Raw genomic sequence first — 25,854 nt, 5'->3', positions numbered from 1 at the left:
TACTTGCTTACCTCTTTGCAGAGCCTGCCCTGTCTGGTGAGGGTGAGGTCAGTGGAACCTCGTGTTGCTAACGTTCTGTCTGTCTTTCCCTAGGCGTGGGGACCTGCCGTTTGTCGTGACACGTCGAATTGTCAGGAAGGGTACAGGAGAGTGCTCCGATGAGGAAGTGGATGGCAAGGCAGAGGCTGGTGATACCAAAGCTACTGAATAAGTCTTCCCATTTGACCCAGGTTACACGTGATGGAGTGACCCATCCACCCTCCCCTCTTCCACTGGACTTTCAGCAAACCCTGCCCTCCTAAAATGGCTGGGGATCTGCAGAGCAAGCCCAGCTCTGTGTATCTGGAGCCATGGGGCATCTGTGTTCCTCATTTCCTTCTCTTTCCAGTTTCCTAATCCTCTTGTATTTAATGCCAAAGAGTTGGGTCTCTGAAATCTGACCAGCAGTTTGGCCGTCACAAAGGCCTGTAGAACTGTCCGTGCCATGTCTGCTGGTGAATCCGTACACAGTTTGGAGGGAGTGGGGTTAGGGAAAGATTATTTTTGCTGTAAATCTCCTTTTGTCTTCAATTCTAGCTGCAGGGAAGCTCCTTCCTGTATTCTTTCCCCTCCCTCTTTGTTTGCTTTCGGCAATCATGTTCAGTGACCTCAGACTTCTGCCTCTTTTACTCTGCCCACCCACATGGTTTGGGAGCAGTTTCAGGAAAAACGGTGTGCTTCGGCCATGGCAATTTGCCCTTTCTGCTTTCACACGTTTCCAGGGAGGGGTGAAGAGGGAAGCTCCTCTCGGGACCAGTTATTTGGAGGACTTGCCAAAGTTGTCTTTTTTCTTTTTCCTCTTATTTTTACTGTCTGGACAGATCTCTGAAGTGCAATGATGTCCTGTTAGTGTCTGCCTCTGAGCGGTTTCATCTAAGGTAGCGTGGACCAGTAGTTAATGACAGGCTGGGGAAGCAGAACAGTGTCCTTGGGCTTGTCTGGGTATCTCTGGGGGACCAAGTATATTTAATGGTAATAGACAGAATCTAGGGGAATTTAATAGGGTAGTGGGCAGAGGGTGGGGATGAGGGGAGGGAAATCCCTCTTTTATCGACATGTCCAAGCCTCTCGCACCTGCTCTGTAACCAGGGGTTGGGATTAGTTATTGTACACCGTTGACTAAGAGTATATTAAAAACCCTTTAATCTGCACAGATATATGTAAGGCCTTTGTATCTCTTGTAATAAGTAATTAAGAAAAAAAAATAAAGGTCTTTATCACTGCCTTTCTCTTGGGACCATGGTTATATATAGATAGTCTTTACTTTTCTACACCGTACACTGGTTGCTGGATTTACCTGTATTCTTAACCATATTGTATATGCTGCGGTTAGACCTACTTACGAGCAAAGTAAAAATAATTCCATATGAAGCACCATACTGTATGCCTGAAGCGCTCTCAGTGCAGGAGCCTCGTGTCCCAGTTGCTGTCACAAAAAGAACTTTAGATTTTTTTTGTTTTTATATAATAAAAGTGCCTTAGCATGTGCCTCAGCTGCGTGTCACCACTACAGTCAGTAATGGTTTACTGGTGCTCCACTGATGTTACCAATAAAGATTATCCATGTGCTGCAGTCCGTGTGCGTGTGTTGCCGTTCCATCTCTCGGCATCAGAGCATCAGCCTGTCCTGTCAGCGGTGCTGAGATCAGGTGTTGAGGTACCCCTGGGCTATCAGCGGGGCAGCACCAAGGGTTTTGGAGGATGATAACGCACCTTGTTTGTGTGGTCTTAGGGAGCCACCTGCTCAAACGCGAGGTTGTGAGCTGAGCTAGTTCTGTTCTGGGACTGAAGGTGGTATGCCTGACTAACCGGGACTAACAACTGAGCAAACAAACTCTCTGCTTTTCTTGTATTTCCCATCTCTGGAGTCACTGGAAGCTTGGGTCAGCGGAGGAGGTGACAGATGTCTAGAATTCAGCTTTGAGGCTGCCAACACAAGAGGTGTGTGGACCTGTGACACCAGCACCTGGTAATTACCCTCATCCCTTTGGCTGGCAAATGGTGGGCGGGGGGACTCAGCTCACACTCAGCACATCCTTGGGGGAGCACATGTTTCCCGCTCCAGAAGGGTGGGATTTCTGTCTGAACACATGTTGGGAGGGGGGAAAGTCTTCTTGTTAAGAAACGTCAGCGTTGGTAGAAGCTACAGCATAAAAGACGGGTGGGGGTGCGTGGGAGGAGGAGGCACAAGGATTTGTGTGTAGTTGCATGAGCAAGGCCTGGTGGTGTGTTACACAGGCTGCAGCCTGTGTGGGCCTGGATGGGGTTAATGGAGGATGGAGGTGCACTTGTGGCATGTGGGACACAGGCACTGCCATGCTGATGGTTTGAGTCTACACCATTAGGACTGGAGTTACGCTCTTCTGAGAGGTTGCCGGTTCAGATGCTTCAATCTTTTTCCATGGTGTTCTGCAGCAACACAAAGGGTACCTCTGTCAACAGCCTTTCAGGTGATGATAAAGCTGCTTTCCCAATGTAGGACCATCTTCAGTAACACCAGCTGGCCAGGCGCTGCTGTGATACAGAGCAGAACTGCCCTAACACCGGTGGGCTGAGAGCGTGCTCACCCTTTTAAGCTCAGGCTCCTTTTTGTGTCCTTTGCATTGCTGCACATGAGCCAGGTACTGCCTGGATGCTGCTCTGTCCTGTGCAAGGTGGAAAGAGACTTTTGTCTTTTTACCTTCAGCTTTCCACCTTTGTGCTTCCACGAGGAAAGGCTGAAATTGGCTTCTCACACCATTTTCCACTTTGCAAAGTGCAACCTTGAGCTAGCAAGTCCTCATGGCTCCATGTTGGTTGTTCTGTGGCTCTCCAGAGCTGCTCAGTGGCTCATGTGGGTTCTGCTGAGGTGCTGAGGATGGTCTGAGTAGGTGAGTGGTCACAACTGCGGTGGAAGAGAAATTGAACTGGGAGCTGATCCATGAGACTTACAGGGGACTTGTTCCTGGAAGCTGGTGCTGGAGTCCTATTTGTGGCCCGCACCATCCAACATCAAGGCTGATCCTGGCAGGCATTGGAAGGGTCTGAATGAGAGGGCGCATGTTGATAGAGCTTCAGAACATGGAAGGGATAATGGTAAAGTTAACTTCAAGCATTCCTGTCCCTGCCCCGGCTCACTGTGCTGACACAAAGGATCCATAAACCAGATCATTAAATATCACAAATTTGGCTAAAAACCACAATAATTGATGCAGGTTCCAGCATGGCCCTCGCTGGTGTAACAGCAGAACTGAGGGGCAGAGCCAACAGCCCTGTCACAGCCTCCGGAGGATGGAGGCAGATCACTGGGCCTGCAGCATCTGGTCCTGCTGCTAAGAGCTTTTCTCCACAGAGAGCTGCTTGTTCCTGCCACGGCTTCCCCCAGGGCAGAGTGAAGCTGGTGGCCATTAGAGCCCGGGTGCAGCAGCACTGACCTGCCAGGGTTAGGATTTAGCCCTCCTCCATTCCCTCCCAGAATTGCCTCAAGTACCACGTAGTGCAAATGGAGAATCATTTTGTCAGAGCTGAGGCTGCAGATTAAACGGCTGCAGAGCTTCGATGCTTCCGTGACAGGCACGGGAGGAAGGGAGCTATAGTGGCAAACTGCAGCCTTCCCTGCCTGGAGGGTGTGAGGGGCCTCAACACAGTGCTTTGAGTGGTCTGACACTAAAATGCAGCTGCTGCAGCCCAACTGGAGGTCAGCGAGCAACAAGTCTTTTTAAAGCCTTAATCGCTGCCTGTGCTGTCTGGAAGCATCCATCCATGTGGGTGCACAGCCTGGTCCATGGAGCTTGGGGAAGGGGGAAGCTTTGCAGCTGGTGAGGGTCCCCATCATGGCTGGTGATGGGGCTCATCTGCAAGCCCAGTCCTGAGCATTGCTCTGCCTGTTCCAGAGAGGCTTTGTCCCAGCCTTACGTGTGAGATCCCAGCTGCGTTGCCTTCCCCAAAGAGCTTGGATGTGAACTTTGCTGGGGGCACGTCCTTTTGAAGCATGTCTCCAAGCACAGCTGGAAGACAGTGTTCCCAGTTCCAGGACACATAACTAATACTAGTAGATCATTTTGCTGTCGGTATGGACCTCCTTTCCCCTTCCTCTGGTGCTTCAGCAGCAGGAGCAAAAGCAGAAGGAAAAGGAGAAAAAAACCCCAACAAACACAGTCCTAAATTTGTAACTCCCATCCTCGCTACCACTTGGAGCCAGCGTGGCTGCGCAGAACACAGCTGAGCAGCCCAGCAGCAAGAGGAAGGCATGAAGTGCCTCAGGCGATGATGGTCTGGCATGTGAGAGGTGCTGGAGCCCCATCTCAAGCCTCACCCAGACTGGGGTGGACTGGCCTGTGGTGCTTTCAGTGTGGGGGAAACGTGCAGAGAAGGAATTCAGGAGTGGATTCGGTAAAATTACGGTCCCTCTGGACTGGGTATGACTTGGTTGTGCATGAGGAGCATTGGGGCAGGCTGCAGGAGTGTATGTGACAGGAGAGGTTTGCCCCAGAGGTTTCACTATTGCTTAGCATCCAGACCCTCAGGAAGGACAAGGGAGGAAATGGAGAAGTGCTGGTGATGGAGTGCCTGGCCTCGCAATGCTGCGTTACTCATAATGCGGTTGCATGCCGCTGATTAACCTGGAATGATACTGTGGGTGGCTTCAGCCACTACAGCCTTAATTGACTTTTGATGGAAATTGTGCAGAACATCATGGAAGGGGCTGTAATGGCCCAGTGCCTCGCTTGGGATAAATGCATTGCTTCCTTGGGCTCGTTTTTATAAGAGGAGCCATCACTCAAATCCCTGACCTCCTATAAAGGCTGCAAGTGGGGCTCTGTGGCCAGAAAAAGCTTCCCTGGAGACAAAGCGCTGGTGGAGGGACTGGTGGTGGTCAGTGAGATGCTGAATGGAACAGCACTGACCACCAGCACCACAGGGCAGCCCACACTAGCTCTGTGGGTGAAATGATGCTTAAAGAAAGGGAAAAAAGAGGGAAATAACTCTACCCCTTGGAGCTGTGATTGAGGAAATTTGCTTCCTGCTCTTCATTCCCGCTGTATCCAGGGAAACATTTCCCTGTGTTGCCTTATAAAGAAACAGCATCACACCAGAGCTGAGCCCACCTTTTGCATTTCCTCCCCCAAACTCCTGGCACTGAGCACTCCCAATGCAGCAGCAAGGGAAGCATCCTTCCTCCTGGCCCAGGATCTTCCTTCCCAGACCCTCTTCTCAATCCTGAGCTGTCCCTGGGGCTTGAGAGGACCCTTGGCAAAGCTCCCCATCCCTGCAGGCTGCTGGATGGATGAGGCCTCCCCGTGGCCAGCGGGCAAGTGTTGAAAGCTTGTTTCATTTCCTTCTCAGCACTTCCCCCCTGCTGAGAGGGGCATGGGGGCTGCGTGCACTGTGCCCATGCTGCCAAATTCATCCTGGGCTGGAACTGGTTCTCTCAGGCCCTGTTTCTGCCTCCCCTGCAGCCGGTGCAGGGGTGATGAGCTTGCTTCTGGAGGAGAGACCCGCTCTGGTCCCAGGCAAGGCTCTTGGCTTGCATTAGAAGTGCTGCTGACACTGTTGGGAACTGCAGCAGGCTTTGCAGCAGAGGTGTGGGCACAGCCAAGCCAGGTTTGAATGAGGTAACACCAATTGTGCTGCACAGGCTTCTGGTCCTTCCTGCTGCCGGTGGAGTTGCGTGTCATGCCGCTCGCACTGAGGCAGCTCCTCGCTTTTGGAAGCACGAGGCACGGAGCTGCCTCACCCCGATGAGCCCTTGTGGGTAAGGCCATGGGTAAAGCCCTTGATCAGCTTTTGCCTGAAGCCCGGTTCACCATTTCTCACTCACCTGGGAAGTTTCCATGAGTCGACTTTGAGGCTTATGCTGCAGCTAGGATCTAGAGTCAAGAAGCTGCGGAGGGATACCACAGGAGGAAAGGTGCATTATGGGTTTGTGCTGCCCATGCTTGCTTGCAATGAAGCTGAAGGGTGTCCATCTGCAGCACAGCCCCTCTCCTTTGCCAAGGTGCTCTGGTGGCCAGTGATGTGGTGCCAAGTGCAGCAGGGCTTTGCAGGGCTGGTCCTCCCCTCGCAGAGTGTAGCCTGCAGCCCTCGTGTAGCACTGGGGAGACACTGAGGATGAGTAGAGCCTGGCACCACGTTCCCACAAAGGGACCTGGCTCGTTTGCTTTGGGCAGTGGGTGAATAAGGGTTAGGAATGAAATCATGGAGGGAGACAGGACTGCAGCTTCTCTGTGGCTCTCTTGTAACCTGAGAGCAAATAGGTATGTGATGGTGAGAAGAGGTGAGTACCCACTGCATGGACATCAGGCAGAGCACAGGTGGAGCTGCATCCAGGATTATCCTGCAGGATCATCTGGGAATAGCCTCTCTCCAAGGCAAGACTTCAAGATCTTGGTCCCGAGTGGACAGAGCAGCCATTCCCCACTCTGCTGTCGAGGATGTGTCTGAGCAGTGCCCAAAGCTCTTCCTTCAGCAGCCCCTGGGATATCTGTGCACAGTGCTGCAGGATGCCTTCTCCCCATAGAGCTGCAGCACCTCCAGCTCGCCCAGCAGGAGAAGCTGCCTCATGACACTGCCATGAACTATTAAAAGCAGCAAGACAACTAAAATAAAATGTCACGGGATGTTCATGCCACACAAAAAGCGTGAGCTGGGCTCCTTCATGTCCTAGGAAAATTAATCCGTATTTGCAGGCAAAGGAGATGCCCTGAAGTTGGGAGGCAGTTGAGGGGATGCTGGCGGGAGGCTTGTCAGACCCCCTTCTCCATCGGTAAGCTGCAGGCAGCTGACTCCAGCTTCCCCCAAGAAACAAAGCCTTTCCTGACCCCCGGGGCAGAGGAAGGAAACACCCTGCAGCAGACACCATGGTGGTGGGAAGAGCCAGGGCTGGAAAGGCCAATGCTCCCCTTCCGGCCATGGCTGTGCTGCAGAGGAGCCCACAGGGCACCTCTTGGCTGTGAACCAGCTTCCCAGGGCGCAGTGTCTCTGGGGCCGGTGTATTTCAGAGGCGGGAAGTCCTCCTGCTCTCACAGGGTCAGGCATATCCACCACAAAGTGTGCGACACAGCTTCAGCCACCTTCCCAGTATTCCCTGCTGAGACCTGCCACATGGCCGGGTGCCTGGCCAGGTCCCCCCACCAGCACCAACAGCCCCATGGGCTGTGTTTGTGCCCTGCTCATGTGCTTTGTCTGGGCTCAAGTTGAGCTTCCAGCAGCCCGATCCCACCAAGGCAGAGAGCGCTTCCTACTCTGGAGGGCTGGTAGGACGTTCATGAGGCCCACCATGGGGCTGACTGGGAGAGCCCACTGCTCCTTCCTGCATGCCATTTCCTCCAGAACAGGCTAGAGGCTCCCCGACAACCTTCCACTTGGTCCCACTAACCTCCTACCTGCTCAATGGGGCCCCTGCCTCCGTGCAGGCAGATAACAGAACCATAGAACCAATCAGGTTGGAAAAGGCCTTTAAGACCATCAAGTCCAATCATTACCCCAGCACTGCCAAAATCACCACTAAACCATGTCACTGAGGGATTTACCTATGAACACTTCCAGGGATGGTGATTCCACTGCCCTGGGCAGCCTGTTCCAATGCCTGAGCACCCTTACCATTAATCCCCCTACCACTACCAGAATTGAGGTGCTTAGGCTCTGTTTAGGCTGGGTGTAGAGATTTGACTGTCACGACCCCAGCACCTTCACAGGGATGATCACAGCCATCCCATTCCCACACCTACCAGCCCTGTGTTGCTTGCTCCTCACACAGAAGTGGGGACTCATCAGTGCACAGAGCAAGGCGAACCCATCACGTTTAAGTTGCCAGAAAAGAGCAAACCAAGTGGAAGTGATGGGCTGTACGTGCAGGAACATCTTGCTCTGACATAGTTTGTTCCCTTTACCTGCTTAGCTTTCTGGTGCTGCCTTTCCTCCCCCCCAGCTGCAACCGGCACAGCCCTTGCTAATCTGGGCTGCTGCTGCAACAAGGTAATGACTGCTCTCATGTGGTTTTGATGCTGCTGCTTTCTTGTTTTGCTGAGTGGTGAATAGATAAAATATTTACTGTATTTTCTCTTATCTTCTTTTTTCTTCCCCTTTATCTTTTCCTTTTTCTCTCCTCTTCTCTCTCCTCTTCACCACCCAGCGAACACTTTGATGCCAGAGCCAGTCACAGCATAACATTTCACAGGGAAGAAGGAGTGCTTGTGGCAATTTCTGCTCTGCAACGGGAACTTCTGTCCTTTTGAGAAGAAAAAAAACCAGAGACAGACGTTGATGGGAGGGAAGCCAGTGATAAAAGGACAAAACCTGCCTTTAGCGAATCCTCACACCCGCATCTGTGCCTGCGCATTGATTTATGCAGATGCTGTCAGGTAAAACCAGGGGGGACGTGAATATTGGCTGCGACCGATGGTCTGGGATGCATTTAAATATTAAGTATCTCAGAAAACTCATGAAGAATGGTTTCAGTTGGAGAAACTTCTCCTGGGTCAGAAGCTGGAGGAAGGGGAGGAATTATCAGCGATACGGCAGGTGTATAAGAGTGCGCCTTATTTCTTTCCGAGGCACAGCAAGACGCAATGTGTACTTACCTGTGTTGATTATGAGCCCTGCTGAGCTTGATTACAACCTGCTCCCCCGGGCGGGCGTGCTGTGCCTGGCAGCACGGAGGAAGTGCAGAAGGAATTTATCTGTGCCGGGATGAAATGTGATTGCCAGCTGCACGCTGCAGCGGGGGCTTGTTTCTGGGTGTCAGGGACCCCAAGCTGCTCAGCTAGCCTGAGTGCAAAAGCACATGGGGGAAGTTTATGGCCTGGATAAGTGTGCTCTTCACTGGGTAAAGAAGTGGCTGGAAGAGTGGTGGTAAATAGCACCACATCGAGTTGACAACCAGTGGTGGGGTCCCTCAGGCCAGTGATGTTTAGTATCTTCATTGATGATCTGGATGAGGGGATTGAGTGCACCCTCAGTAAATTTGCAGATGAGACCAAGTAGTGTGTGAGTGTTGATCTGCTGGAGGAATATGAAAACTCTGAAGAGGGATCTGAACAAGCTGGATCAATGGGCTGTGGCCAGTGGTACGAGGCTCAACAAGGCAAAGTGCCAGGTTTTGCACTTGGGCCACAACACCCCCATGCAATGCTCCAGGCCTGGGGAAGAGTGGCTGGAAAGCTGCTCATGGAAAAGGACCTGGGGTGCTGATTCACAGAACTGAACATGAGCAGCTTGTGCCCAGGCTGCCAAGAAGGCCAGCAGCATCCTGGCCTGTACCAGCAATAGTGTGGCAGCAGGGCCAGGGCAGTGATCATCCCCCTGTGCTGGGCACTGGTGAGGCTGCCCCTTGAATCCTGTGTTCAGTTCTTGGCCCCCCACTATAAGAGAGACATTGAGGTGTTGGAGTGGGTCCAGAGAAGGGCAGCAAAGCTGGTGAAGGGTCTGGAGCACAAGTGTGATGGGGAATGGCTGAGGGACCGGGGGGGGGGGGGGGCGGGGGATGGAGAGAGGAGGTGACTGGTCTCTTCTCCCAAGTAACAAGTGACAGGAGAGGAGGAAACAGCCTCAAGCTGCACCAGGGGAGGTTTAGATTAGATATTAGGAACAATTTCTTCACTGAGAGGGTGCTCAGGCATTGGAACAGGCTGCCCAGGGCATCCCATCCTATACCAATCACCATCCCTGGAAGTGTTCACAAACTGTGTAGATGAGGCCCTCAGTGACGTGGTTTTGTGGTGGCTTTGACAGTCCTGGGGTAATGGTTGGACTTGATGATCTCAAAGGTCTTTTCCAGCCAAGTTGATTCCATGATTCTACTTCATGGTAACTTTTTTTAGCTTGTTTCTAAACTGGTTTGGTGCCGTGACACTTAAGCTGGCATTTCACTGCAGCACAGAGCTGATAGCATGAGGTGATCTTCAAAACCAAGCAACATCTTAGTAACAGCTTTATATTAAACAGAGAGCTTTCCTATAAACTAACACTAAAGCAGCTGCCCCATAGAGGAGCTGAAAACAGCTTTAACAGCGGTTTTAGTTGGAGCTCGAGCACTTAATGAAAGGGATTGCTGGTGATGTCTCTGCCAGCAGGGCTCCGGGCTTGGTGAAACAGGATGGCCATGGGGATTTTGGGTATGCTGCAGTGACCTTGGTGGGTGCTGGGAAAGAAGAGGGCTGAGCAGACGCAGGTCACATTCCCAGTAGCTCTCGGAGCTTTCAAAGAGGATTTGGCAGCAGAAGGGTGAGTTCGTGCCTGTTCAGAATCTGAACCTCTGGTTCTTGTTTCTCCCCATCTCCCTTCCCCTACTAATGACTCCCAAGGGAAAGTTCTTGCTGCAGGAAAGGGGAGGAAAAGAAAAACGACAAAAGCAGAAGGCTGAGGAGTGCAGGGGGAAAGCAGCCTTCAAGGGGTTGACCTGCTGTAGCAGACACAGCAGTGCTGAAGGAACTGCAGTGAGGACAGACACCCACTGCCCCAAAACACACATCCAGGCTTGGGTTGCCATCAGTCTAGGCCAGTGGGGAGCTGCACAGGAGGGTGCAAGTCAATGATGTGCCCCCAGATCCCCAGCAAACTTCTAATAGCAGGAGCCCAGGGGCTCCCTGGGGATCCAGCATCTGGCACCATGCATGGGGTGGGAGGGCAGAGCATTCACTTCCAAACAGGATAGGCAGCTGGAAGAGATGAGGGTCCTGGGAGAGGCACGGTGAGTGGTGAGTAGCCTGTGTGCATTAAGCAGACTGTGAAGGAGTAGAGAAGAGCAGTGCTGAGGCTTTCTTAAACCCTTCCAGGTACATGTGTGCATGTGCATACATGTACACATAAGCTTATATATGGGTGTAAACAGACACAGCGTGTATGGAAGTCTGCGTTAAGCACAATGTGGATGGTATCCAGAGTAAAGCCCATCACATCAACATTGCAATTAGCTTCTAAATATACATACTGCAAACTGATGAAATTCAGTGTTGAGGTCAAATGCAGATTCTATTTGGTAAGTGTATTAGAATAAGGGATGTACAGCTGAGGCATGTTAACAGGCTGATGGCTGGAGAATGCGAATCAAAGGGAGAAAAAGATGCTGTGTCTTTAAAAATCAGGAGAAGTGAATCTGGGAGCTAAAACTAAAGTGATTCCTCTAGAATGACATGGTTACAGTCTGGTACTGCAATTACATTTATTTAGGTGCCCTACCTGTGCATTCCCACTGCTGAAATATAGGCTCAGATTGCTTCCAGCATTCTCCTCCACCCTAAATTGCCTGAATTTATAGCACATACTTGGGAGACTATGGCAATTTCCCCATTCCATATTTAACCCACGTTGCTCAAACCACCTCAACTTCACCTGAGTGCAACTTGTGTGGAGAAAAGTAGTATTAATAAAGTCAGAGGCAAGCCTCTGGAGGGAGTGGGGCCAGCACGGCAGTGGTAATCCTGAGTCATTGCCGATGATTTCTGGGTCAGCCAGACCATACTGCGCAGGGCTGGGTGTCCCCGGCCAGCTCCAGTGTCACCCAGGCAGGGATTTCCACATTGGTTTTATCATCAGCTTTGCATAGCTGCGGATCTCCCCTTCTGAATTCTGCATAGCCTGGTAACGTTTTGTTTTGGTTTGAATTTGTAGCCCTGCTCGCCTTCCAAACGGCTGTGGAGCAGGCAGGAATAGGAGAAGGGGCTGGAAAACATGACTAAATATGGCTGTGTTTCTGATTGCTACAGACTGCGGGATTAGTGTCCCCTTCTTGCCAGCAGCCACAGTTGAAGTTCCCAAGGTCTGAGGAGTATGAGAAGAGCTGAAACCCATCCCTGCCCCCTTCTTTTTGCCTTTCCACACAGAAATCTGCAACCTATTGTGTGGGCTAGCAAACTTGGCACCCTCCAGTCGCCTATAAAACTGCATTAGGCATTTATATTTCCTGTAGTTGATTATGTGTGTCTGGATTCCGGATGATCCTGGGTGAGAGGGTTAGCCTTTTTATTTTTTCAGTGGGGGCCACAAATTGCATTTGAAATAATTTCATTTTCTTGGAGATAAAAGAGACGGACGTGTTCTGAGACAGATGGAGGCAGCTTCCCCTGCCTGCAGCTTGCACACGCGCTCTGGCCACACATGCAAGGCACAGCCCTGATTCAGACCAGCCTTGTCCAGAAGCATGTCAATAACTTCATTGATTGCACTGCTATTTCTCATGCTTACAGTTAAGTGAATGCTTAAATGTCACACTGAATCACAAGACAAGGATTTCTTCGCATTTTCACAGAGTCAGTTCTCTCGACCCAGCTGGCTCCGTGTTTGTGCATGCATTCGGTTTTTATGTGAACTCTAAGTATTTATGCAGATGTAGCACGTACGGGGGGATATTCTTTATAAACTGGGGTTTGCTTAACTTGAAAATAACCCCTTGGCTCGTATGTAGAGTATTTATTGTGCTTTACTGCCAGCTTCTAATTTGGGTCTGAAGCCAAAGAGGCAGTAACTATTTCTAGAGTGGAGAAATCACATTAAAAATAAAGAAGTATGTTTTCAACCCTTATTTGAAATGTGTGCTGTATTAGCAACAAACAGCACTGTGAAAGGGTAAAATCAGACTGGAAGTGCTTATTGGTTCAATGTTATAAACTTACACAGTACTTCTCTGTGGAAAGGAAAACGGATTGATAAACTTTTGTGGCAAACACACAATCTAAGGGCATGATTTTCGGATCATATTTATATGAGGAGTATACTCTGATACGAATGCTGGACTACTGAATAGCCAGCAGGTGGAGTCATCTATAATGTATGTGTTGAGATCTGGAAAGTTGAGTAAGTACGACTGGACACGTGGAAGTTTCAGTTGAAAGTTGAGACTGAGGAAAATACAAGGAATGGAACTGGAAAACTCTGCGCACGCAGAGGACACAAAGAGGTAAAGCTTTAGCAGCAGAAGAGGAGGGACCTGCAAAATGTTTGGAATAGCAGAAAGCTGGAGCAATCCTGGAAACACTCTTGTGGCTTGGATCCTGAGGCATAATTCATGCTGTTGTAATTTGCACAGATGGCAGCCGTCTCGAGGGAAGGCTTGAACAGCTGGGAAACATCAGGGTGTGGGCCGGCTTCAACCGCACACCCTTTCTTTATCCCTGCATCAGTTGCGGAAGTGAAAAGTGATACTGGGATTGCTGTAGAAAGTATCTGCAAGCTATTCTATGGCCTGGGAGATGGCTCCTCTTGCTATTTGGGTTGTGCTAAGGACCATCTTAGTTTGGCATTTTGTTCATAACAATGACATTCAGATGCTTTTCAATAAACTGATCAGGGAGGAAGAACCAGCCTTGACTTATAGATCAGCCATGTAGTAAACTGAGTTGTAGCTAAGGGGCTCTATTAAACAGGGTGCTTCACGGAAACAAACAGGAGTTACATGATAACAGCCATTCTGTTCATGTGATGTGCCCAGCCACCACAGTGGGTGTTTCGCTTTGTCCTTCCCTCTGTCTGCCTATTACATCAGGAATGAATGCTGCCTCTGGCGGGGCATTTTCTCTTCTCGAGCTGTGCAGCCTCCAGCCTATTTGGAAACAAGCAGTTGCAAATAATGACTCGTATCCTCTGTGTGCCTGTGTAGGCTGAATAATAATGTCATGGCCATGCTACAGACTTGTATCTGAAAGAGGAGAGGGTGGCACAGCCCTGAGGAACTTCAGAGACACAGCCAGGGACGTATTTATGTAGGGGTTGTGGCTCCAGGAAGGCTACTGGAGGACTGCATCAACACCCTTCATTGGTGGCCTGTTGACATAGACTCCAGCCTCCAACAACCTTTGGTTCACTCACAATAGGCAGATGAGGGGAATAAATGGCAGAGGGTGGGGGAGAGCCAATGTTTTATTTTCTTATGGTCTGCATCCCCATGGACTCTCCATACAGCTACTGTTGTAGCTCCAAGGCTCATTGCTGATTACCTTGAACCAGTCTGCCCCAGTGTCTGCATGGGAAAGCAAAAGTCCTTTTGTTTCCCAGACAAGCTTTTCACACAGCTTCCTATCATACCTTTTGGGGATACAGTGGGAGGCCCATTCATATTAGAATTTCATATTACTCCCCATCCTTCCAGGCATAAAGCAGTGCAGGCAGATGGCATTTTTATTCTAACTGCATATATGCAGATAACTGCATCTGCACTGCAGGTGTTGCGCTGCCTTAGCAGCATTGGTATACCTGAAACGGCACAACTTCTGTACGCCCCACAGAATCACAGATCAAGCAGCATTTAGCAACGATAAATGTGCTGCGGTGATATTTGAAGGCAGCAGGAAAATGAATGAGGAAAGTTCTGCTCTGGGCTCCCTGGTTGATTCCCGGCTGTTGACATTGCTGCTTTGATGGAGCGCTGAGGTGCTTGGTGGTGTTTGCTGAAGCCAAGTGTCCTCATTGGAAGAGGTGGCACGGGGAAAAGACCGGGTGCACTGTGGGTATTGACCCACTGACTGGCAGACAGCTGCCAGCACTCCTGCGTCAGAGTGACAGGTCAATACTGGCCTCCTGCTGCTGCCTGGGGGACTGGCATCCTTCCTGCTGTCTGTGTAAGTCAGGTGACAAGGTCTTTGGATGTTGTTGACATAGGTTATGTATTTCTGGCTGTGTGCTAATTGGTGACAAGGAAAGGCAGCTCCTGTTCATAGAATTTTGTAGCAAAGAGCTGGCCTGAGATAAGCAAAGAGAAACATTTACTCATGCTCATTGCTACGGAAAGCTCCATCGCCACTTCCTGCGAAACCAGGACCAAAGTACAGGCTGAAACTTTACCTTGGCGGCACTTCATTACCTGTGGGAGTACTGCTGTTGGGAGGAAGAGCATTTGGCTCCACGATCTTGGCTGGCAGGGTAAAAACAGCAGGAATGAGCAGGGTTGGGCAAGGCACTAAGCCTCCGCTGACCTGCTTAGCAGAGACCAAATCCACTGGGAAGGAGAGGGGAAAAGCTGCAGGAGTCTGTGAGGACAAGAGGGAGCTGATCAGCAGGATGAGACATTGTGTGCAGATGATGGCAGCAGCAAGAAACCATTCTCAGTTGTGGTGGTGGAAAGGAGGGATTTGCTCTGAACTGCCTTCTAATGATTTCTATGCCTTCAGGTCAAAGACTAATAGCTGAGGTTGTGCCTCATATTCATGCCTGTGCCTTAGAACCTGCATGAGTCATTGCCTCTGCTCCATCCGAGCATGTTGTGGGACGCAGCTCTTTGCACTTCTATAGACATTTCATGGCTGGTGCTCTGATACCACCTGATCTTCAGCCCGGCGGGATCACCAGCACATGTTCCTTCAAGGAATCCCTTCAGAGGGTGTGGTGTCTTTCAGGAAGGGGGAACCCCCACAGTTTTACTCAGAAATTATATGAGTCTGTACAGAAAGACATATTCTTCATACCAGCTTCTGAGAACTCTCTGGAAGGATAACGTTTCTTACAGTTGCCTCTCACTGAGCCGTCAAAGACAAAACACTGGTGAGTGCTCTGCAAACTTGCCCATAAAATCACGGCACATAGGAGCTTTTGGCAAAGGCGCTGTGCAGCAATGGTAGGGTTAACAGAGGAGTCAGATGTCTGTTCAGTATGTCTCAGATGTCACATCCAAATACCTAGAAGGCAGCTGGGTTGTGTGAAAGGAAATCAACGGATTAAGATTTTAGTCCCAGCTCAAAAGCTTTTTTGTGACTTCAGGAATGCTTCATATCGCAGCTGTTAAATGAGATATAGGTAATACCTGTCCCACAAGCATACTGTGAAAATTAATTCATTAATCCTTTTTTTTTTTTTAAGGGGAAATGGAAAAAGCTAGAGAAATAATCATATGAAACATCACAGCAGTAACAACAGAAAGCAAACAACAGCCTAGAACATGGCAGCGGCACCCATAGGTCAGTTTGGTAGGGAGGCCACAGTGCTCTGCCTCAGCTCTTTTCACCTGCACCATTACAGAGGGTGCTCCGTGGTGCTCCACTGGCAGCCTGCAGACCACAGCCAGTGAAAATGCCTCGCTGAGGGACCTGCCCACAGCACTGCCAGCTCTCCCAGGCACCGCTGTGGGTATAGGATGCAAGGGGAAGTGGCAGCAGCTTTGCACCTACAAGGCAGGAGATGATGGAAATGAGGTGAGGGGAAAAAAATAGACTGGGCACTGTAGAGCAGCTCCTTTTTCTGATATTCCTCAAGGGCAGTATCAGACGGATGTCTAAGTCACAGGGAGAGGAGCGCTTCCAAGTGCACGCAGAGACTAGTCTCTAAAGTGTTTACTCCTAACTTGTCTTCAGGTTGAAGCCTTCTGCAACACCTCATGGGCAACATCTTCACCTGCATCCTTCATCTAGAACCCCCTCATTAAAATTAGAAGGAAGACAAATACAGAAATGCTCCTTTCCTCTGAATGAGTAGCATCCCAGTCATGAGAATCTCAGCTTCTTTTCAAGCTAAGAGTGAGTGGACTGGACATGTTCCTTCAATGTTGTTTGACAGTCTGGCTCATTTTATCAAACCCAGTCAAGATGAATGAGACATGTGTTTACTCTTGGTGGGTGAGCAGACAAAAGCTGCATGTAATTGTCCTTTGGGTGCCTGCCACTCCATGGGGATTTGCAATCATTTTGAGAAAACAGATTTTCCCTGTCACTGGAGGAGACAAACTGGCACCTCAGCACAAAACATACCACTTAAAATAGCTTCTAACGTGGCCTTGAAAACTATTTTTGGATCAGGAAAAATGTGGTGTAAAGGAAGACTGGAGCAGTGTATTGTAACTGTCACTCAAAAGCAAAGGCTCTATCATCTCATGAAGATCAGCAGATGTGTAAAGACTCACCAAGATAACCAAACTGGTCCACAGGCTTCATTACACATGGTGACAGTGGTCAAGGTCTTCCTCCTATGTGCACTGACTCACAATAATCACCTCTGTTCCTGGTTTTCTCCTTTCTCTCCAAAGGATTTGCAGGAGAAGGAGTGCGATTCCCATTCCACAATAAAGCCAATTGCAGATTTGTATTATGATCTGCTGATTACTTTTCCACCAAGCTGTGATGGCTTCCAGACTGCCCTCAGGAAGGTGCAGTCTGCCTCTGCGTTCCTCATTCTAGAGCAGAAATCAGCCCTGGTGCCACCAGACAGCAGCTGTGTAATAAAATCAACTCCACGTTTCTGTTGAGGATCCCAGATTTGTTTCTCAATATCAAAAATGTAAAGTCATACAAAAGGGCTAATGAACAGGCTTCAGGCTTTTGAAGAAGGCTGGAGTCTCCATCTGATTGAAACTCACCTGTAGAACAAACGACAAGTTAATGCACAAAAAGGCAGGAGAAACCCATGGAGGCTGTCAGGAATGGGAAAGCAGATCAGCTCCTTTCTCGGGAAATCAGATGCAGACGGGCTGCGAGATGAGCCCTGGGGAGGGACATGCAGAACAGCCAAGAACAAGCTTGAAAAGGGCCAGGAACAACATGCACCATGAGTGATGTGAGGCTGTGCTGAGTGGGGACAGCACCAGGTACTGAGTTGGGCAGCACATCCCTGGAAGTCATCCCCATCTGGTCTCTTTTCCTAGGTAACAAGAGATAGGACAAGAGTAAACAGTCTCAAGCTGAGCCAGGGAAGGTTTAGACTGGAAATTAGGAACAATTTCTTCAACAGAAAGGGTAGTCAAGCATTGCAACAGGCTGTGCAGGGAAGTGGTTAAATCACCGTCCCTGGAAGCATTCACAAACTGTGTCGGCAAGGCCCTCGGTGACATGGTTTACTGGTGGCCTTGGCAGTGCTGGGGAACGGTTGGACTTGATGATATTAAAGGTCTTTTCCAACCTGGTTGATTCTGTAACTCTCTGATTCAAAGCTGGATGCTGCTGAAGAGGTGGATCAAGCTGACGCCTCACTCTGCGTCTCCTTCAGCTGAGTACCACTCCTCACAGGCAGCCCCTGCCAGGCAGTCCTGCTCTAGCAAGCGGGCACAGGCTGCGCCTGAGGTGGGGGCTCGGAGACAAGGGGGGGATGCCTGTGCCTGAGGGATGCGTACCCTGCACCCCTGTGGCTGCCCAGCCGGGTGGAAGACTCCTGCCCCCAGAGCCTAAGGTCCAGCCCCACTGCCGCAAGACGCCGTCGGGGGCAATCAGTGACTAGGCCGCCTTCGCCCGTCTCCCCCCACAGCCGCTCCCAGAGCTGCGCTCCCGGCCCAGCGCGGGCCGCGGGGAACGAAGCAGCTCTGGCGCGGGGCTGGGCAGACGCGGCCTGAGGCGGGGTCCGGGTGCAGCGGGAAGGCCGGGCAAGCGGCCATTTCCCGCCGCCCCGTGCTGCTCTCGGCGGCAACCGCGGCGGCGGTGACGGGCGGCCTGTGCCCCGCGGTGGCCCCGCCTCCCGCCGAGCCCCGCCTCCCGCCCCGCCCGCCGAAGGCTGCCGAGCGGGGGTCGTGCTGCTCCGGCGGCCCGGCCGGCGTTTCCGGAGATTGCCGAGGGGCTTCGGCCCTTCCCCAGCCGCCGCTAAGCCCGTGACCGAGGCGCGCCGGTGGGGTCGGAGCTCGTCGCGCCCCTTGCTCTGCTCGCGGCGTGGGGCTCGACCTCCTCCTCTCCTCCCGTCTTCGTCTCCGGCAGCGCCGGGCGTCGCGGTGACAGAGCGGGGCGATCGCGGCGGGGGGCGGCCGGGGCTCCGGCGGCGCGGATGGCGGAGGGCGGCCAGCCCCCGCAGCAGCAGCAGCCACAGCCGCAGCTCCTGGCCGGCGGCGGCGCGGGGGCCGCCCGCGGCGTGAAGCGGGAGCCGGAGCTGGAGCAGCCCATGCCCGGTGGGGACGGCGCCGAGGGCGGCCACAGCAAGCGGCTGCGGACGGAGGCGGAGGCCGACGGCGGCGGCATGCAGGTAGCGGGCAGGGCCGGGCCGGGCGGGCCCTCTCCGGATCACCCGCACCGGGGCTCGGCGGGAGCGGGGAGGCTGGGTCGCGTTTAATTGCTCTTTGCGGGATCCAGCACGTTTCTTACGGGCTTGCGGCCCTTTCCGCAGCCGCTGGCGCTGGGTCTGTTGCCCGCGGGTCCCTGGCTCCCGGGGCGCAGCCTAACACGTGGGGTGGCCCGCGGGAAGCCGCCGCTGAGTCCGGTGCTCCAGGCATCGCTTCCCCGCCGAGGACCCTTGGGAGGCCAAGGTAGTGCGGCTGGGCACGGGCACCGTCAGGGCTGGGGGCCCGGGGGAGGGTGACCCTCCCCGCCTCGGGTCTTGTAAGCCGTGGGGAGCAATCCCAGGTGCTGCCTGGGAAGGGGGCCGCGGGGCGTCGGGCCGGCGCCTTTCCGCTCGGCGCAGGGCTGCCAGCAGGATCTTGCGTTCCCGCCGTCTACTGCCTGCACGTCTCGATCGTCCCCAAAACATTGCTCTTCCCAGGTGCGTTCGCTTTTGTGTTTGTGGGGTGATGCTGCTGAGGGATTTCTGCTTTCCTTTGTCTGGGTGTTGTGAAGGGTCGTTTTGTTGTGGCCATTGTGCTGGCCTTTTTTTGCTTCTGTGTTTCTTGTGAGGAGTATGTCGGAGCTCTTTGGAAAGAGCATGGTTTGTTCACCTGGGCTTGTTCTCTTTCACCTTCTCTTGGGTTGGTCAGTGTTACTGATAGTTTCCGAGGGGGAGCATCCTGTCCTCTCCAGCATGCTTTTCATCTAGACACCAAATGCTGACCAACAATCTTCTCTTATTTCCCAGGCTGTCCTCAGTTTGCATGCTCGAGGTTTTCGTTGATTATTACTATTTTTTACGTAGCTTGCAGCAGGAGGGGTTTGTTTGTGGTTCTGCTCGATATTCAGCCTTTCGTGGTGGTCCCTCCACCTCACATCATCACTTTTTTCCCTGGTGTGATGGTGTGGGCTGAATGTATTCTGGAGCTTCACATCCGAGTGTTGCTGGTCGTGCTCCCGCAGGGGCCAGAGAAAACTGCACCGTGCTCTTTTATTCCTTGAAGTAGTATCTTCTCCTACACGTAGGTGTTAAGTATGACTCAGACAACGTATATAATTGCAAGGAGAAAGATGCTCAGTGTTGAAGGAGTAGTGCTTGCACGTTGTGTCTTGCTAGGAATTGTGAATGAGTGCATGTACGTGGTGACATGAAATTTCTTCCAGGTCTTTGGAGTTGAGCTGAGGCACAGGTCCTGCGTAGCTACAGATGTGCCAGCTGATCTGCAGTTAGTGGTTAAACTGGTTGGTGTTGATGGAAACCAGTGGTAAATCAACTGAAAATTGCCCGGGAAGGGGTTTGAACTGTTTTAACAAAGTAGTGTCGTAATTAAAATGTAATTTTGAGTGTAATTTCTGCATATATATAAAAGACTCCCCTCTATATTTGCATCGAGGAAAGCTTGTGTTATCTGTTCAATGAATAGTACAAGATACTAAAATTGCACTGCAACAGTGTCTGTGCACAGCAGCGTGTAATACTGGTGGTAATGGTAGCAGGGATTGATTGTGGATCTTAGTGGAAAGCTGGGTTTTGTTTCTGTATCAAACACTGGCAGACAGTGGAGGAGTGAAACTAGTAGAGCCTACTTTTAAGGCTCTGCTTATAGCCATTGTATCTGTTCTTCAGATGAGGACCCTCATATTGTAGTTACTGGGTATCCTTGGCGTCATTTTAACCTTTACGTGTGTATCTATATAGAAAAGATTTTTCAATCATTTCAATATAAAACATGAAAATAAACATATATATGTATATATGCGTGCACACACATACTGTTATGGCCAGAAGTTTCCCTTGACTTTTTTTTTCCTGTTAAAGAGTGTGGTTTATTTATGTGGAGAATCTTGTTATGGTTGTAAGGAAGAAATGCTTAATTTGAAGCTGAGCTAACAAATCATATCAGACCTAGGAAAAATGTTCTTTAATGTTTGGGGAAGTTGATAATCTTTATCTAAACATCAAAACATAAGACTGCCTTTCAGAAAGATTTCTGTTCAAATAGTGTATTCTTTTGAAGTACTTTATTGTAGACTCAACGGGTTCTTTTAGTAAATTCTCTGTATTTAACTGTACATAATACTTAGAAGAGTAATAAAGAACCTATTACTTGATATTTTTTTTTTCTTCCCTAGAAAAAACAGAGTCTTTCTGGAAGCTGGAAATAACACCAGGAACTCTTGTACCTTGTTTTTCCTGCAGATCCTGTCAATTTTCTACTTCCTGTTCCAGAGCCACAGGCTGTTGCTGTGTAAACTTGGTGACCTCGTGTCTCTGGCCTGATAATGAGAAATCCCGGGTGCCACACTTGCTGCCACGGTTTCTTCCTTGCATAACCCCTACCTACCAATGTTTCGTTATATTAATATGGCTTGTAATGCTGAAATAAATCATTTAGCTATAGAAATTACTATTTCAGTGTTAAAACTAATAGCTTTTTTTATTGTCTGTTAATATGAAATATAAAAACTAGCGTACAGGAAGACAAGATAGTAACTAGTTAATAAGAACTGGGGGCAAAGTGTGCCTTAAAGCTTAGAGTAACCCTTAAATTTACTGCGTTTCTTGTTTTCTGCTGTCTCAAGCTAGCATGCTCAGACAGCTTATGCAGTTAGGGTTTCATTATCTAATCCATCTTTGATCAGGCCGGATAAACGGTGTTTGGCCAGTGCTGATCTTGTTAGGAGGGTGGTGTAAAGCTGCTTGAGATGGGATTGGGACAAATCGGATCATGGCTGCTATCTGCTTCTGGGCCATATTTCAGTTAATCATGGTGTGGGACGAAAAGGTCCAGCATGAACTGCTGCTTTTTAGTTCCTTTTGGTCCATAAGTGGCAAAAATAAAACGCTACTGGCCAAGAATGTCTCCTGGAAGTATTTGGATGTTTGTAAGCTTTGGAAGTGAAGGGCCCCAAAGGTACTGCTGCTTTTTAACTGTATAAATACTAGCTTGGTTTCTGTTTGCTGGCTTGGATGAGTTGAATCTTTGGATCAGTTTGCTGATCTGGATAAAAATAGAACCTAACAGAGGGGAGAGGAAAAAGTTATATTGGATTAAGTCACATGTGAAACTGCACTGAAATGCAGTTGTTGATGCAGCTGTATTTGCTGCTTGTCAGAAGAGGTTGACTGCTTCGCAGATGGAAGAGAAAGTACCCTTGCAATAATCTTTATCCTCCTCCGTTCCCTGCAGGATGAAAGACGAGAAATGTTATGTCTAGGTGGGAAGTATCCCTTCTTTCCCTTTGGATCTGCAGACAAGGGTATAATTCCAGGGTGCTGTCCTGTCTTCTCCATCAAGGTGCTAGAGGTATATCAGCCGTATATCTGTTGAAGAAAGTTATTAAAATACCTTCCAGTTCCTTTGCATGAGGTTGAATGATTTAATCAACTCCTCATTTGGTTCCCAAGCTGAATGTTGATTTAACTTTTTAATGGGGCTCTAGGCTGGTTAGTGAATTAAAGTTATACCTAGGGGTAATATGTGGTTGGAATTGGATGTGAGGTGTGAACAGAGCTGATCCTTGTTCCTCCTTCGGGAATGCCTTATGTGCATGAATGACTCGTGACCTATGCCTTACCCAGCCTACCTAAACTTTTACGGGCAGCAAGGGGTGGTGACTTGGTGTGTCATTCAGGGGTGTCTGCATAGGGTTAGTAAAGATGACTAGTGGTGTTGAGATCAGTCCCCTGTGACTGAATAATGACATAATAGACAATAAATCTTTGCTCCGTGAGAAATCTGTGATTTCTCTTCCTACCACAAACCAGAAGATGTCCTGTAATACCTTCTACCAGCTTAATTCCTTCCAGAATGGACACCAGAAACCTTGAACAGTAACATGCCACAGAAGGGGGAGAGCGGGGATGTTGCTGGTGCTTCGTGACAACCAGTGTCCTCATTCAAACTATGGCCCTTTTGTGGAGGGCAAGAAATCAATCTGCTGATAATTTCCAAAGACAGGTTTGGGTTTTAAAAGTACGAGGCTGACTGGAACTGTAATTTAGAGGGGGACAGTGAATAACAGCTTTTGTGCTGTAGTGGACCCAGTGGAAGTCTGTATTTTTAAATCTTACAGAAGAAAACATTTACTTCCAGTAAATTGCAGGAAAGCAGTATAATCAGGTTAGCTTTTTCATCCCTCTTATTATTTATGGCATGGCCATCTCGTAAAGAGATGCAGAGCAATACAGGTGATACAGTATATTCTAGAAAAGAAATGGTGTTCTAGTTTTTAGAATCTGACCCCTGCCTTGGATCCAGGATGGGTTTCCTGGGATGCTGTTTGGACAAACTGTTGCTGATGTGATGAGACATAATGAATCACCTTTAAGTTTGTTGTTATTTCTGTGTTTGCTTTTGTCCTTTGTGGGTTCTTTTTGAAGTATTTTAGTGTCATGAGTTGGCCCTGACACAGTCTGGGAAGACTTAGAAAATTGCCAGTTCAAAGAAAGCATTGGCAAACAGACTGAAAGTTGGGATTTTAGAGGTGTTGAGAGCACTTTAATGTTGCCTCTTTTCTTCCCATGTTCAGGGGAATGGAAAGCCCAAGTAAAGTATTCTGGATGCTTTTGTACCCCTCCAGGCTCTGTTGGTATTTCTCTTTGGATTTCAGAGGTTTGTGTTTGAAGGTGATGGCCGTGGTTGTGAGGCTGGAAGCTGAACAGAGGTCTGGCTCTGCTGGAGATGGTTTCCTTCTGCTTGTGTGTAGACATATGCTTTTTATTTTTCCTTTTCAGAATTCCCATTTAGAAACATGAGCCCGCTGGCATTTTGCAGAAAGCCTGGGCTCTGCCTTGCACTTTGAAAAGGTTGCCCACCTAGGTGAGTTCAGAGCAGCGTACCTCCCTTCCAGGCACGTCCTGTGAAACACCCTTTTTGTCCTACTGACCTTGTGAGCATGGCTCCCACTTGCCCTTTTGCATTAGGGGGGTTCACACCTATGTTTTCAAGACTGTCTCAAAGCAGTGCTGGTCGCTGAAGGTTTAGCAGCTGTGTTGCGTTGTGCTTTAACGTGGCTTTAACGTGGCTTTCAGCGGCTCTGCTGTGATGAAGCTGGTGGCATCAGGAGTACCAGGACACAGGAAATGCTAAGGAAGCAGCAGTAATATAAACTTCTTTTCTTGCACCTGCAGTAGGGAAGCCAAACTGAAGTTGAGACAGACATGAACTGGATTCTGTGTGTGGTCCATGGTGCCCTGGAGACTGCTGCTGAAGGACAGACCCTGTTAGCTTTGAAAAATAAAGCCTGTCGCTAGCAGCTTTTGGTTTGCTGCACAGGAATCTCTGCCCCTTTGGAAAATGTTAGGGGTCGCATTGGTTGAAGGTGTTTTATAACCGGCTCCATGCTGCTGACTTGTCTCATGGTGTGGGGAAAACCTTAGTTTTCGTACAAAGCAAGAGAGGAGGGCAGGTGTTTTGGTCAGCTGGAAACCTCTTTATTTAATTTGCCCATCTTGGGTATTACTTGACCTTTTGTGTATATGCTTTTGAAATGCAGTGGCTTGAGGGATCAGAGGAACATCTAGATGTGAAATGAGAGAAGCAATTAGAGGTAACAAGTTCCAGCTCATTGAAGCACTCTGTTGATCTACATTTTTACAGTGGTATTGAATGGAAGCTGGAGTGTAGCTGTCATGAGATACTTCCAGTGTTTAGGGATTAGAGCTGCTTCACTGCCTTTTGGGCCTTAAGTCCTTTTGCTCTCCAGTAAATTTACTTTTGCCAACAATCTTCTCTAAATTTGGGAAAATTCTAATTTAAAATGTGTGTATTTTCCCCAGCATGCTTCCCCCTCCCTCCACTTCACATTCCTAAGTGCACCTCCTCTATTATGGATTGAATTTGAGATGTTTGCAGGAGCCAAGCCCAGTGATGCTAGGGGCTGTAACCACACCAGACCCGTGCCACTGTCCTGACCTGCAGTGCTCTTTGTCAGGGCTGAGCTGTCCCACCAAGCTGTGGCAGGGCACCTCTTCTGCAGGGGAGCTTTGCTGTTTGCTGGGTTTTACTGAGAAGGGCCTGTTGTAGGTTGAAGTTTCTAGCCCATGCTCTTGGTTCTTGAGGTTTTCCAGGGTGTTTGGAGAGAGGCTTGTGAGCTATTCCAGTTTCCCTCTTGTTTGGCTTGTCATATATACATACAGCATCTATCAAAACCAGCCCTTGCAGATCTCTTGCTGGGGTAAAGGAAATGTCCCTGTTCATTGCAGTGAGCATCCCATCTTCAACCAGACCAGGTTGCCCAGAACCACATCCAGCCTGGCTTTGAATGTCTCCAGGGATGGCACATCCACGACATCTCTGGGCAACCTGTGCCAGTGTTTTACTGCCCTCATTGTGAAGACTTTTTTCCTCACATCCAGCCTGAATCTCCCCTCTTGTAGTTTTAAACCATTACCCCTTGTCCTGCCCCAACAGGCCCTGCTATAGTCTCTCTCCTTTCTTACAGGTCCCTTTAAAGAAGTGAAAGGCTGCATGAGATATCCCCAGAGTCTTCAGGCTGAGCAGCTCCAGCTCCCAGCTTTTCCTCATAGGAGAGCTGCTCCATTTCTGTGATCATTTTTGTGGCCCTAAATGATTGGAGGGATGTTGGAAGGGTTGTATACCACAGTCCCTTTGTTCAGTGTGGGGCAACAGCTGAACTTGAGCTAGATCCAGCATCTCTTTGGGCAGAGCTGTTTCTGCCAGCACAGTTGGTGTGGCATTGGTGTTCAACAAACTATATAGCATTGCCACCTCCTAACCTTTGGAGTGTGGGCAGGCTGTACTTGTGATTCATACTGATTAGAAAAGAGGTCATAAGATCTTTTACTTGCATCCCTTGGATGGGGCAGTTGGATTCAGTCTGACATGTTTTTGAATGGCTGTGTATTCCCAGGACTGTTGCTTGTGTTTGTCTACGAGAG

At 49.7% G+C, this 25,854-nt stretch overlaps 2 protein-coding genes across 27 annotated transcripts in view; both read left to right on the top strand.

Annotated features, from left to right (window-relative positions):
* The window catches only part of MYH9 (myosin heavy chain 9), a 73,897-nt gene extending 72,285 nt beyond the window's left edge, over window positions 1-1,612 (top strand). Inside the window, exon 41 of the mRNA XM_061445128.1 lies at window positions 94-1,612. Within this exon, the coding sequence (XP_061301112.1) occupies window positions 94-211 (118 nt within the window). The 3' untranslated portion in view covers window positions 212-1,612. The remainder of the gene's footprint in view (window positions 1-93) is intronic.
* A 16,795-nt stretch (window positions 1,613-18,407) lies between these two features.
* Window positions 18,408-25,854, top strand: part of RBFOX2 (RNA binding fox-1 homolog 2) — a 166,655-nt gene continuing 159,208 nt past the window's right edge. For all 26 annotated transcript variants that reach the window (XR_009741813.1, XR_009741811.1, XR_009741818.1 and 23 more), the window contains exon 1: window positions 18,408-18,876. Coding sequence is in view for 17 of the 26 variants with exons in the window: in XM_061445118.1 (XP_061301102.1) it covers window positions 18,682-18,876 (195 nt within the window). In the remaining 9 variants the exon portion in view is untranslated. The remainder of the gene's footprint in view (window positions 18,877-25,854) is intronic.

This window comes from Pezoporus flaviventris, unplaced genomic scaffold (assembly GCF_033815535.1).
Source record: "Pezoporus flaviventris isolate CSIRO_AGI_PZ_B2104156 unplaced genomic scaffold, CSIRO_AGI_Pfla_v1 ptg000002l, whole genome shotgun sequence".
Taxonomy (NCBI): Eukaryota; Metazoa; Chordata; class Aves; order Psittaciformes; family Psittacidae; genus Pezoporus; species Pezoporus flaviventris.
This window is presented reverse-complemented; position numbering and strand designations above follow the sequence as displayed.